A 14338-nucleotide genomic window follows, 5' to 3' on the forward strand; every position below is an offset into this window, starting at 1 on the left:
TTTCACGCTTTGGAGGTGTCACAGGAAAACAATTTTGAATTCACGTAACACTTTTTTCTTTTCATGTGGTATTATTTTAAATAACAGATACTGCTATTTATAGCCAGCAACAGTGTCAGAGGTCAAACACTTAGGGTGGGATCCATCTGATCCAACTTTACTAAGGTAGGAGTTAGGTGTGTCATTTCAATCACTCATTGAGGCTACTTCTACAGATAATCAGGATGGGGAGGGGAGAGAGGCAGTTCTGCAGGTAATTCATTCACCTCGAGATACTCATCCCACTATCTAAATCTCTTGGTCTTTGAAGGTGCCTATCTCTGTATTGATTTAGGATGGAGCCTGGATGACTAGGTCTGATTGGGGAGCAGACTTGGATGGCTACAGTTCAGATGGGTTCTCTCACAACTGGCAGAATAAAATCTCTAAAAATGAGTATGGGTAGGGGCACTGGGGTATTTTGCATGTATTTAAAGAAAATTATGTCTCTTTGCTAAATGAATAAGTGGATTACTTTATTACAGAATACAACTCTCCTTTCAAAAATTGTATTTTACATTTGCTGCAATGCAGGTGGAAGTCACTCTGACTAAGTAAGCAATTTAAGAAGCTGAATGACAGAAGTACTTCTAACTTGCCAGGCAGTTCATGGGGTGGCTACAGTGCAGAGCTGTGTAACAGATGATACAAACAAAACCATTGACTATTTCAAGGGGAGTTTCACAGCAGGAGCCTAAAATCTTTACTGACTTACAGTGTAAAGTAGGAGTGTATATGTAAAGGAAAGGTATATTAATTTGTTACTGTGGCCTTAAGTAGCCTTTCATTCCAGAATTACATTGGCTTCCTAAGGCTGCAGCCATGAAGTGTTTCTAATGAACAATAGTCATATGCTGCCATGCTTGAATTCACATACAGCCAAGGCACTTCAAACCCCACCAAACCTGTTCAGAGATAAATAAACTACAAATAATAACCTAAAGGAAACACTTTGATGTCTGTTTGGTATACAGTATTTAAGACACGTGAACAGGAGAAAGATACTTTTTCATCACTGCCTTGTAATATTCTAAAGTAATGTATGCTGGACTAGGTGACTCATGATCTGAAGTTTCCATAGCCCAGCACTCAGTGCATCATTCTGAGAAGTGTAACAATTAAAGCAGGAGTGAAGTCTTACGTGTGTGTAGCATAGCTGTGTGCACTTCCTGAGATTTGAGTGTCTGGTATGTCATGTGTTCCAGCCCTGCATTTGGTGGATTAGAGGTAATTTCTTTAAACAATAGCAGAAATTGTATACTTAATCCAATACACGTGATGCAAAAGCAAGTACTTAATGCAAAATGCTGTGGTCTCATTGGGACTGTGTTGCTGTCCACTCTCATAAAATTATTGCACTAAAAGGAATTGGTTTATATTGTAGCTACAGAAGACACAGTCCTGTAAGATGACATGCCACCATCTTTAGAGATGGAAAATCTTGTTCTGCTCCTCTGTAATTTATAACAAGGAAGCCATTAACCATATGCAAAGAGGTAGAGAAAACAAAAACTTCAATGTCCTGGGAGATTTCTCTCTGCTTGTACTTTTAGGCTTTGTAGCCATTTGAGCTCTCAGGATGTTTCTTTATAAAAATCCTTTTTCTTGAAATTTTCAATATGCCCATGATGAGTACAAGTATCTGAGATGAGCCAGATGATGGGTCATTAGTTGAAACATTAATTAGGGACAGTCAATCCGTCACTCTTTAGTTCTCTTTTATTTATGTGCAATTGTGTTTTGGGTGTACCTCTTGGTTAGTGTGAGGGGAAAATGATGGACCGTGTTTTAAGTTTGAGCCCAGCTTTTTAATTTGTTACTGTAAGACTAAAATTGTTCTCAGGTATCTCTTCTATGACTTAGTTAAGTGTTTTTTACACTTAAAACACCACTTAAGTATTTTTTACAGTTTCTGTGTGAAGAGATTTCAAATACTTTCTCTTTCAGCTAAAAGGCTAATGCAGAATTCTGTGATACATTATTGGTTTTTCCCTCATGCTGCAAAAGTTTTGGGTTTTTAGTCTTCAACTTTTCTATTAACCATATCATTCCTTTGTCTTAGATGGCCAACTACTTATTTAATATAATTGAAACCAATCTCCTTTTTTATGTTTACTGCTGTAACAGATGCATGTTTGTTTTCGTATTAGATTTATATTACTGCAATATTCAAACCCAGTAATGCTTAATTTGAAATGTGCATCTCCTACCAGAATTTGTCATTTTCTTAGTAACCTTTCTTGAGGTAAACAGATCTAGTAAGAACAAACATGAAGGCGTTATCATGTAATGAAGCTCCTGCTGTTGAACCTGGTCATGGGTGGACTTGAAGGACTGCAGCTTGGAAGGGCAGATTGGGAAAGTCTTCTGCAGTTCTGAAGTCTGGGATGTACTAAAAGGTATTTTCTAGCAATTACTGACAAAGTGATGTGCAAAGGAGGCTTAGAGAGGAAAACATGCCTCTGAGCAGAAGAATGCTCATGCAGAGTAGGAGAAAAAAAAAACAAATTAAATGTGTATTTAAAAAAAATATGTTTCTACTTAGTATTTAAACAACTACATTATTAAGACTACACTAGTGGAAATAACATTCTTTACCTTTTTTTATGCATGTACTTATCACAGATTTTACAGATTAGAATACAGAAGGTAAGTCTCCTCTTAAGAGAGTAAGAGTATTAAATCTGTTAAATACCACTGCAGATGTGAAACAGGGTCTAATTTAACATGCATCTCTATGGAAAACATTTCTGCACTGTCTCTCTCACATTTGTATCTGCATAGATAGAGATACACATACAGATATGTGTATGTATACATAAACACCACCTTGAATTACCACTTTTTGATTACCAAAAATTGTCAGAGCATGGCTGTCTTCTATACAGGTATATACGCTTTATTTGTGAATTGTCAATCTGAGTTTTTCAGTCACAAACACTATTTTAGTAGTGCATTTTAAGAGAAGAACATCTGCACTCAGGTAATCTGACCAGCAGATGTAATCTAACATTTGCAATTATGATTTCTGCATGCTATGAAAAATAACGGGTTTGTGTCTTATTGATGCTTAAGGTTCATCCCTTCTGTTCCTGTAAATATTACTTTTCCACATAAAGCAACAATATTCTAGTCCAGGGAACATTAATGAGACAAGCTGATTCTGTTTCCAAGTGCCCTGTTTTGTAATCTTCCAGAAATAAATTTCTGAATAATTTTTTTTTTTTTTACTACTGTGATCCTACAACAAGGTTTACTACAGTTCTTAGCTGCATAAACAGAAGAATGTCAATGGCAGAAGCAGATGAATTGTGTAGGGCATTGATAGAACCTTATTGAAAATATTCAGTGAAAAGCTCTAGAAATAGTGACAGAAGAAAATGTATCACTGGTATGTGTTTAGAATCTATTTTAGGTTGACTTATTCAAAGAAGATACCATAATATGCAGCTGAACCTGAGAATATTTAGAAGGCTGGAAAGGAGTGTGTGCATGACGGAGGAGTACACCCAATAATAACCTACTTGCTGGGGGATGATTAGATACTACTTTAAAGTTTGTCTACTGTTTATGTCTCAAATTCAAAACCAGTATTTCTATTCTGTAAATGGACAAGCTACAGCATAAAGTACTGTCATCTTTTTTCTATTTCTTCCAGTTCCTATGGGAATATGTTTTTTTCCCTTCTGCCTTTCTTCCTTCTAGAAAGGTGTGAATATATGTTTAATGTACAAGCCTTAATTTAAAATGAGGTGCGATAGTTAGCATTAATAAGAATACATAATTTGAAAGCGAAGTAAAAATAGTTTTTGCAAGATTCCTTTTCTAGTTGCATTACTCCAAAAGAATTACTTAAATCAAAGTATGCTGAACAGTATTCTGTCTTGGTGTTTACCTAAACTAAGAGTCAGGTCCTTTGTTAAAACTGGTATGACTCAAATTCTTAGCTTACTGAAAGAAATGCAGAATTTAAATTTTAGCTAATTATTTTAAATAAGTGCCTAGAGATCCTAACTGAGGCCAGAAGAATTTTCTTTTCAAGCTGTATGTAATATGTGGAATACAACATCAGGGGTATACGGAGAGATTTTTAATGTCAGGTTTAAGAGAATTTAAACAAAGCTATTTCTCTGAACAACTGCACTAAATTAAAAGGTATAACTGAAGCATCATGAGTAAGGAGTCAGTAATAGTGCTGAAAAAAGCATCACTTGAGACATATATATATGTACAAAATAAAAAATAGAGTTAATTATGAAAGTGGAAATGCTTTTGGTTAGACCTCCCCCAAAAGAGAGGCTCCTGTATTCTTGGTCCTCTATCAAATGCCAGTTGACATTCTAGTCCATTATATTAATCCTTCCTCTTTCCTCCCATAATGTTCTGCTTCTTTTCAGTTTAGTTGTTGCCAGTCTGCTTGTTTACACAGCATTCCATATGAAATACCTCACAACAGTTCCTACTTCATACCTAAAGAATTCCCCCTTAATTGCAGCAATTCTTAATATTATCAAAAGCATGCTAAACACAACAGGTTAAAACAAGAAATGAAGACTACAACTAATACTGCAGAAAAAAATTGTGTAGGCAGCAGTCACCACAGATGGGATTCATTCAGTATACAGCTCTTAGTTCTACCACCCACATAATCCCCATTATCATTTCCTACCAAACACACTTCATTAGCTCTGAAGAAATCTCTATTGTCTCTCCCAGCAGATCACTGAAGGCACTGTCATGATATGGATATAAAAGTTAAAGGTCACATCAATTAAAAACCATTCCTTTACAATCCTTTAGAAGGTCATAATAATGAGGCATATTTTCATTTGGTGACAATCACTAATATAATTTGATGAACCACAACCAATTTTATCCTTTTTAAGTAAAAGTAGTCTTCCTGCTAGTACTGAGGATCAGGATATCATCAGCCAGTGGTTCTCCCTGTTCCCTATTTGTTTGTCCATTTGTCCCAATTAATTAAGTGATAGTATAAACCGAGAAAGCAATGTGCTGTCCCAGAGGAAGGAAGCAAGGCTCTGCCTTTGCTGAAGCACAAGCTGTCATTCCTGATTTCTATACAGGGTGGAGTTGTGCATTTTTTTTATTGCTCCAGCTGCTGACACTGATGACAGTTCTTCCAGGAGAGACAGTGCTTTGATCATGGGCGTAGTTGTGGATGAGGAGGAGCCTGGCATTGCCTTAATGACTTTGGGAACTTGGCTGAGTAAATGAAAAGACAGAAATTCTAATTCTTCTGCCCTTTTTCTGCAACTCCCCTTCCCCACAACTGCTGTGCTATCATCCAGTTATAAAGCAGCTTTGCTGTAAATGGAATCAGATGGGTCCATATTAAAATGGGAAAAAACCCCAACAAGTGCTTGTTTTGTTATTTTAGAGGGGGGAAAACCCATAAAATTATGCAAAATCACCTGATTTTATTCACAAATAACTGTGTCAACACAACTATGAGGAGCAAGGCCCTGCAGTGTAAGGGTGCAAACTCTACAAGCTGGTGTAGCTGCCAGAGTACTCATACTGTTAAACCACAACCAAAGACAGAATTTAATTAAAGCCTCTCAATCATCCATTCTTGTGGTGGTCAGTTCGTTTTGGGTTAGGACAGAATAATTGTTTCCAAGTACTTTGCCTGCAGCAGTGGAGCAGACTACGTAAGACTGTCTTATTTATGAGATTTTAATAAATTACCAAATCAGCCATGTGGCTTAATGTTCTTAAAAATATTAGCTGCTAAATGTTAGTTACTAAAGGTCATGGAATTGTAGTTTGCAGGGTTTGCTCTTCAAGCACTATCGTGTCACTTCTTGTTCCTCCATTTAATAAATTGTTAACTAACACATTTAATGCCTCGGGGACTCGCCATCTCACTATTCTTTCCTTCCCAGTAACTTCACAGATTTCTTTGAATGAAACAGAAGTTTCACACATTGATTTCCTCTGTTTCAGTTCAGCCAGCTGGTGGTGATGTCACACACAAGCACCCGTGTCTAACAAGCACCTGATACTGTTCCTTCCTTAAGGACTCAAAGTACAAGACACATGAACACACCAGTTCTGTATTGGTTTTGTACTAGAAACACTGGATTGCTATCATGATTCAGATAAACAGGAGACTTGTTCAGCTCTTTTAGTTACTTTGGATCATTTCCTGCAGCTTTACTCATCCTCCCAATTAACATGAATACACATTTGGGTTTTTTCCAAGTTAGCCATTAAGGAGGTTAAGTAGGTTGGGCCTTGTGACTAATGTTTCCTTGCCTCTGACTGTATTTTGCTGCTCCCCTAGAGTACTCTATCATACTTTATTAGCATGCAGGAGAAACTCTGAGATTCCTAATTGTAGAACAGAACTTGAAACATTCTAGAAATTTCCAAACTCCAAAACGTAATCCCAGTTATAAGTAAGACCCAGCATGGAGAGGCAAATACAGAAGTACTTGTACTGTAAGAAGACATCTTGCATTAGCATTGTCATCATTAATAGTTTCCTACTGCTGAGCTTTCATGTTCTGTATTGATTATAAAAAAAAGTTACCAGTGCCACAACAAAACTTAGTCAAAAGGATGCTGCAGTAATTAGATGAGGTTCTTCAACCCCTAAAGATGTTTGTTGTTCCACTAACATGGTAAAGGAGTGAACAGGTTTTGTCACTGCTGATGCCTCATCACAGGCAACAAGTTAGGAATGCAGTTGCTAAACTATTTTACTACATGAAGTTTAAATGCAATCCTGTTTTAGAAATGTCAGCAATATAAAGAGGCAGCAGCTAAAGGAAAGCAACATGATCCATCAACGTGCAGTAAGCATATCCCTCACCAGCATTTAGTTGTGAATCATGTTGAATATTACATCCATGGATTAATGTCCTGATCTTACATAGTCATTTGCATAGTAAATGAGTTTGTTCAGAAGCTGAGTATTGTCTGTTTAGACAATTACCTGGAACAAGAAAATATTTTTAAGTTAGCTTTAGAAATCACCTTAGCTAAATTACTAAAAAGGAACAAAGGCACATAATCTAAAATAAGAGTATTCACTTCAAGGGGGGGTACTCCTTGAAATGTTTGTCTTCCTAGGGCTATGCTCCAGGTGCTACTGCTGCAATGAAAATTGATTACTCTTTCCACACCTCACTATAGATATGAAATGGCTCTTACAATGCCTTAGTTTGCTTTCCTCTATTGTGATCTACATTACTTCAGCATAGAGAAGCAGGAAGTATGGAGACAGTACTACAGGTTTACATATTACGGGTGTGTTGATTTCTGCTTTCGAGTCAAGCCACTGACTGAATTTCCCCCTTCTGTATGCTACTCAATTAAAAAAACAAAACAAAACATCTATTTCAACATCAACAGAAGTCTTACTTCCACTGTCTTTTGCAGATATTTGTGTTAAGGATCACAAGGGAGGGAATATTCTGCAGCCTTCATAGAAATTCCTGACAGAGAAGCACAAATGGAAGAACTAGTTACATATGGCATTGTTTCAGTAGAAATTATCATTTTCATAATGCAGACACTGCTGCCCATATGTACTTTCTTTCCCTACTAGAAAATAAAGCAAGTCAGGTAGAAAGAAGAGTTAAGACTTGAAGCAGGTGAAGTTTACCTAGAAGTGCAGTGAAGTGTGCTCCAAGGGCAGGTCAGCAGAAGCTCCTCTTGGCTTCCAACCCAGGAGATCAGAAGAGCATGTTGATGTACCTCAGTGACAATGGTCTGGCTAAGGCAAAGCAAATCTTCCAGTGATTAATATTTTTTTCCTGATATGTCTGCCTGAGCTCTGTAATTGAAAATTCCTAAAGCAAGTAATTTGAAGTATGTGTGGTATCTTAGGAACTATAACTTAGTGATCATAAATTTGCATTACAAATGCTCTTATAGCTCCTTACTTGGCATAAATTTTCAATCTGAACTGCTTATTAAGTATACCACAACTCACTCACCCTGTAATTACCACTGGCTTAGTATCTGTTCATTTCAGTTCCATTTTCTTCTAGTTTTTATTCTCTACTCCCTTCTGTTGGATGCTTTTGATTGTATGTAAAAAATCTAGGAGTTCTTTCAATTTCTCATTCATGTTTTTGGTGAGGAAACAGAAAACCCATACAGAAGCGATTAAAGAAATCAGCTAAAACAGATCAAGAAACGGTGTAACAAAGAAAACTGTGGAAGGTGGAATAAAAATCAAAAATACATGAAGGTCAGATGTCACCTTTTCAAATCGGTGATGCCAAACTTGCCTTCTTTAAAAAAAAGCTCTCAGAGACATAAGATTGTAAATTTTACTCTACTCAGTAGGTACAGCTATTAAGCATAAGTATAAATTTTGAAGGAATTAAAGGCAACAGTGTTTGGAATGTTTACCATCAGCAGGTAAGGTTACCAAGTTCTGAGTGTTTGAATACAAAACGTTTAAGCTATGGCCAGATACTGCAGCCAGGAGATGGAAAAGCAAAACTTTAATCAAGCTGAAAGATTTAAGATGTTTCAGTGAAGTAGTTAAAAAGATGTACGTAAGCATTAAGTCATTAAAATGACTTAAGCCTCTTAATCTTCTCAAAGGCAGATTAGGCTAAATTTAAACAAAACATGACATGAAGTCCAGTTTCGGTTTTACACACTATGTATCCTTGGTACAGAGTTCAGTATGCATAGTTCTGAACACTGATTTTCATAGGATAGCATATGTTCCTACAGTCTCCAAAGTACACTTGCTATGGAGTTCTAAAAGCTGTCTGCAAAAAACACCAACATCCATCCTAATAACACAAGTATTACTTCTACATTTTCAGGAAAAGGAAAAGTTTGAAGCCAGTTAAATGTTCGTGCTCATACCAACTGCTGCCAGTGTGTGATTTCATTATTCCCTTTAAATTCTGAGGTTTTCTGAGGTAAGCTCCAATAGCAAATCAAAGTCCATGTAATATCAATTTTCTTATACAATATGGGCATGTTATTACTTATTCCTTTGCAAAACTTGTGACTAAACAAAAAGCCTTTCAGAATAATTCCTCAGCTCTATTGAATATGAAGGACAAAAAAATATAGTTGTCAATCATGCACTTTAAAAAAGTATCTGTAACATTTTGCATGGTGTTTTCATAACATTTTATTTTAAACCCTGCAGAACTAAGAACTCTTTAAAAAAATATAAGAGTTAAAATATAATTTTTGGTACTCTTGATTACTGCACCACAGGTTGACAAAAAACTGGGTATTAAGTCCTCATACTTGGCATCCTATTAAATGATGTTTTGAAGGAAATAGCCAAAAAAGCTATTATTAAGGGGAGGGGGAAAGGAATCTAATTTTGTTAAGAAGTGTAGTTATAAAGATTCAGTCCCTTTTAAAATACTACTGAAAAAGTTTAACATGGTACTTAGAACTGTAGAAGCTTATTCTAAAAATTAGGTTAGCACTGCACTCCAGCATATATTGTCCAAGATCTTTAATTACTTTTTGCTCAATGGATTTATTCTTTTTCCAATTACAGCAGACGGATCAGGTACAGTTCTAGTATTCATTTCCCTATGGTTGTAACTCCCTTCATTTGCAGTAGAAATGATGAACCACCAAATTCATATTCCAGGAACAGAAGAGATCTTTAATGATGGCCAGAACCAGAGGACTCTGAAACAAAGACACAATTTAGGCTGTTCAAACAGTAAAGCAAATCAATTCAGAAATGTAGTGCAGGTCCTAGAACTGACAGCTGTACTTATATCTGAGCACACAAATTGGCTATTCAAATAAAACACTACCCTCAGAATATGTCCATAAGTAAATGTAGAAAATATTAATATTAAAATTTCTCTTGCAAGTTTTAAAGCCCTATTACAGTCAATACCCATTCTTCCTTGGTTTTGTTATGGTTCTTCCAGAACTGAAGTTTATTTACACTATTTTTCTAAGTCTAGTACTAGGCAGTATTTTCTCTTACTGTACATTTCAAAATGTAAATGTTTGCATGTAAAAATTCAACTGTGAGCAAATGGGTTCTCTCTCATGGCGCAGAAAGTGAACTGAGATACAGCAGGTCATGAAAAAATAAACTCCAGTGTGATGTCAGAACAAACTGTCCATAAATATCTAAACACTACTTTATAAAGATAAAAATTCAAAACACAAGTTTATACATTCTAGTTTCTTGATAGCTAAAATAGCAGGTACTCTTGAAATCATGCTGATTTAAGTAATTCCATTAAATGGTTGTTACTATTATTTGAAAAAATTCCTTGCCCACACAGTCAAGGTATGGAATTTCCATTTTACTCCTAAAACCTACACAAAAGATTATTTATGTGCAGATCCACAGTTGTTTCTAGGATATAAAATTATCAATACAACCAAAATTACTTATTTTGAAGTAGTCTTTAAACATTTGCTAAATCTGTAACTTAAGCCCCAAATTTATCTAATGTGAAATATTCTGAACTAATTTTTACTGTAGTTATTTGAAAATTATATCAAGGTATTAGATATCTAATACTTACTATTTCCTGATGATTTTTTGCCTGGGGAAAAAAGAAAAAAAAATAAGCTGAACAATGACAGTTAAACATATATATCCTATTTACTTTTCACAGATACATTTTAATTTGCTTATTATTAGGTTAAACAAAAATTGAAAGTGTACAATGTGTACTTTCAATGGTACATTTCTGTAAACTTTATATTGATTTTTAAAAGTTGTTTGTTTTTAATTACCCAACACTCCATGCATTTAGAAATTATAGCAATCAAAACTTCTATTATAATGCAAAATAAACTTTTATGGAATGTTACTATTTCACGTAATATATGGGTATATACACATACAAGATATGGATGTAAATGTAAACTGAAGTGAAACATTGGCTTTAAAATTTTCCTTTGTATTTTACATTACCATTGTAATTGTTATTCTAAAACACTGGGTCACAATGATGAAAAAAAAAATTCTTCCTAAGGAAGACTGTTATAAAAGATTGTAGAATCTCCATCCTTGGAAATACTCACTTAAATTATGAATAAGGTAATAAGCAACCTGATCTAACTGGGATCTAACTGCTTCAAGCACTGGTTTGGACCAGGTGAGCTCAAGAGGTCCCTTCCAATCTGATTTATCCTGCAACATACTCTTCTGTAATTCCATATATTATTTGCAAAATTATGCCCCAAAGTGCAGAAAGGGCTACAGCTATTAAAAACTATTTTCCCTTTCAAATAAAGCTTAGCATACAGTTGCCATTTATCCAGGTTTTTTGGCCCTCAAAAATCTATATCAGGTCATGAATTAATGTAGCACGACATGAAGACAAGTTTGAAAGAGTCTGTCCATTTTGAACTCTCCTTGAAATAAAAGGTTAAAGCAAAAGTTAAAACGTTTTTTTCCTTCCTGTCTACCTCAACTACTCATATTTACTTAATAGTCATTAAGTAGCCATTAAGATCAACTACTTATATTTACTTAAACTTTTAAGTGCAGTGTATCAGTTTTGGAATGCTACACATTATTTGGACAAAGCCAGAGAAATACTGAGGTAGTATCTCCCAAGGGGCTCCTTTATCTAACTTACAACACTTCATTGTTCACAACACCCAGTAAAAGGATTTATTGAGCATAGCCTAAACTGACAATCAGGACCTTTAAAACACTATAATCTCTTGTACCTTTCTGCTTTAAGGGACCTGGCCCATTCAAATTTATTATTTTTACATTAGCTATTCTGTTTCTTTCTCTGACAAAGTCATCCCGTGTCACCAAGTAACACACATTCTCATGTTCAGTGACGTAGCTCTCACTTTGAGATGCCATCAGCCCAAAACGCACTTTCACATGTTTGTGTGAGGAAACCTTTTTAAAAGAACTCTTTTTTCAAAATCTCAAGCAAGTTAGATCTGCATTTTAAAAACCAATATGTACATTACCTAATCTCCATAATGTAAGCACATTATTATTATGTAAGCTACATTGACTTTTTTTTTTTTGGTCAGTAAAACTATCTACAATCAGCATTTAAAACACCTAAATTATTATAGCAAAGACCTGACCCTAAGGAAGAATGTTAATTTCTTACTTGCTGGCTATTTTCAGTGACTGATTCGGTTGTGGGTATTCTCTTGTATAAAAAAGACTTTAATGTGTAACTTACCCCCATAGGAAATCTTGTAGTAGGCATAAGTTGTTAATCCCACACCAACCCATATTTCTTGATACACAGTAGAGAAGTAGAATTTCATGGGTTTCAATGCCCTTGGAATCATGGTCTGCACCATCTGAAATTTATAAAAAGTGCTGTCATTTTAACTTTTGCAGCTGTATTCATACCCCCTGGATTTTTTAAATACATACAGACATATATATATATACATCTATCTTTATGTATACACACACACTCCTGATGCATATCAGCAGCAGTTTACAGGTTAAAAAAATTCCCAAGCATGCAGAAGTACTTCTTCCAAAGCAAAGAAATGAAAATTCAGAGTTAAGGTAACAATTTATGGGCTAACACACGCAAAAAAAATTACTTTTGATTAAAGGGTTAAAAAAAGGGTAACCAGAACATTTACAGAACAGCAACAGATAGATTTCTCTCTGCCTATCAGGAACAGCTTTTTCCTAAAGTTTCCAGATTCCCTCAGGAGGAAGTCTCATTCCTGACAAGCCAGAGAGACTCCTTCCTTGCACTACCAATTTAGCTTCCCTCCCTCGCAGCTGTCTCTTCTAGCATGGTAATTTCTACTCAAAATAGCAACATAAATGATGTTAAGCTAATGAATTCATGCTTTATCATGACTATTTGACTTTCAAAATATGCCCCAAGAGCAAGAAGCCTGTCAGTGTTGGCAGTTTTTTCCTTTCCATGCAGCTTTGTAAGACAAAGAGAAAACAGTAGTAGGTTTTAAAAGAAAGCTTATCCTAACTCCCATAAATGTTAGTTCACATTTGCACCACACTGCATTGAGACACCCCATGTTTTATGCACACTCAATAGGTCACTACTGACACTCATTACAACCCAATAAAGTCAGCTGTACACACACGTAGACAGCATATGGTAAACCAGAGACCCAGGCAAGAAAAGCAGAGTTAACTTCTCTGAGGTAATGCTCACTTATCTGCCATTACTAAATGTAAAGCATCTCCTCTCTAAGAGGAGAGGGTGCAAGGGCAGCCCCTGTCAAGACAGCTGGGAAAATCCACGTGTTTCTTAAAAGAATGAAAGCAATTTTGAGGCAATTCGTATATAATTACAAACAAACCCACATTTATATTTGTTTATGGACAGTCATTTCAATAATTTATGATTAATGACACTGCACTAAGGACACTGCTCACCTAAATATCCAGCGTTTGCAGTTTCAGATGAACAGTGGAATACAAAGTTACTCCGCTATAGCAGAATATCAAGACATACTAACAAGCAAGGAGACCGAACAGAACAGGAAGGAAAGATCTCCCCAGCACTACAGAACACAGGGAATAAGCAGTGGTGCTTCCACTTAACACCGTGCCGAAGCCCGGCAGAGCCCTTCCCCAGGGCCTGCGTGGGCGCGACGTCGTTCTGAGTATTTTCTTTCCTGCCATCTACTCGGAACAACGCTGTGTCTGCTGGCTCCTTGACCTGCCCGCCACAACCCCCTGCAGCCCGCCCGAGCCCCGATCGGCTGCACGGGGGCGCGAGGGTAACGGCAAAGTTCCAGCGCCGCGGGCCGCGCTCCCTTTCTCCCTTCTTCCCTTCCCAGGCTGAACCAGCGCTGCCCCCACCCGAGACACCCCCGAGCGGTGCCCGCCAGGACCCAGCCGGGGTTCGCCGGGCCCAGACCCACCGTGCCAGGGGAGCGGCGAAGGTCACACTCGGGAACGGGGACGGGTCCGCTGCCGCCGCGGGGCGCGCCGGGAAAGGACGCGCGGCGGGCAGGGACGGCAGCGCCCCCTATGGCCGCGGAGGACCGGAGCGCCCTCGCACCGCGGCCGTGCCAGCCCCGCTTCCCTCGGAATCACGGAATATGTCGGGCGGGAAAGGACCGCACTGAGGCACCTGGAACAACCTCCCTGCTCGAGCAGGGTCATCCCAGAGCACGTGGCACAGGATTGCATCCAGATAGTTCTTTAATATCTCCAGTGAGGGAGACTCCACATCTTTTCCAGGCAACCTGTTCCAGTGCATGGTCACTGCACAGTGAAATAATTCCTCATGTTCGGGTGGAACTTCCTGAGCATCAGTTTCTGCCCGTTGCCTCTTGTTCTATCGCTCAGCACCACCGAGAAGAGACTGGCTCCATCCTC

General features: G+C 37.2%; 2 protein-coding genes across 2 annotated transcripts in view; both read right to left on the reverse strand.

Annotated features, from left to right (window-relative positions):
• The window catches only part of PPP1R13B (protein phosphatase 1 regulatory subunit 13B), an 82267-nt gene extending 72921 nt beyond the window's left edge, over positions 1–9346 (reverse strand). Inside the window, exon 1 of the mRNA XM_018907166.3 lies at positions 7673–9346. The gene's annotated coding sequence lies outside the window, so the exon portion shown is untranslated. The remainder of the gene's footprint in view (positions 1–7672) is intronic.
• Positions 9347–9496: 150 nt separating this feature from the next.
• Positions 9497–13983, reverse strand: ATP5MJ (ATP synthase membrane subunit j). The gene is made up of 4 exons (XM_009101706.4): positions 13879–13983; positions 12198–12321; positions 10557–10577; positions 9497–9693 (listed from the first exon to the last, which is right to left on the reverse strand). Exons 2-4 carry the CDS (start codon positions 12319–12321, stop codon positions 9668–9670), a joined length of 171 nt encoding a protein of 56 aa, XP_009099954.1. The 5' UTR covers positions 13879–13983; the 3' UTR covers positions 9497–9667.
• Positions 13984–14338: the final 355 nt, after the last annotated feature.

This window comes from Serinus canaria, chromosome 5, assembly GCF_022539315.1.
Source record: "Serinus canaria isolate serCan28SL12 chromosome 5, serCan2020, whole genome shotgun sequence".
Classification (NCBI taxonomy): Eukaryota; Metazoa; Chordata; class Aves; order Passeriformes; family Fringillidae; genus Serinus; species Serinus canaria.

Coding starts and splice junctions, on each gene's coding strand:
- ATP5MJ (XM_009101706.4), bottom strand. CDS start 12,321: ATGGTGCAGACCATGATTCCAAGGGCATTGAAACCCATGAAATTCTAC. Junction 10,578..12,197: donor CTACAAGATTTCCTATGGGG/GTAAGTTACACA, acceptor TTTTTTCCCCAG/GCAAAAAATCATCAGGAAAT. Junction 9,694..10,556: donor CAAAAAATCATCAGGAAATA/GTAAGTATTAGA, acceptor TCTTTGTTTCAG/AGTCCTCTGGTTCTGGCCAT.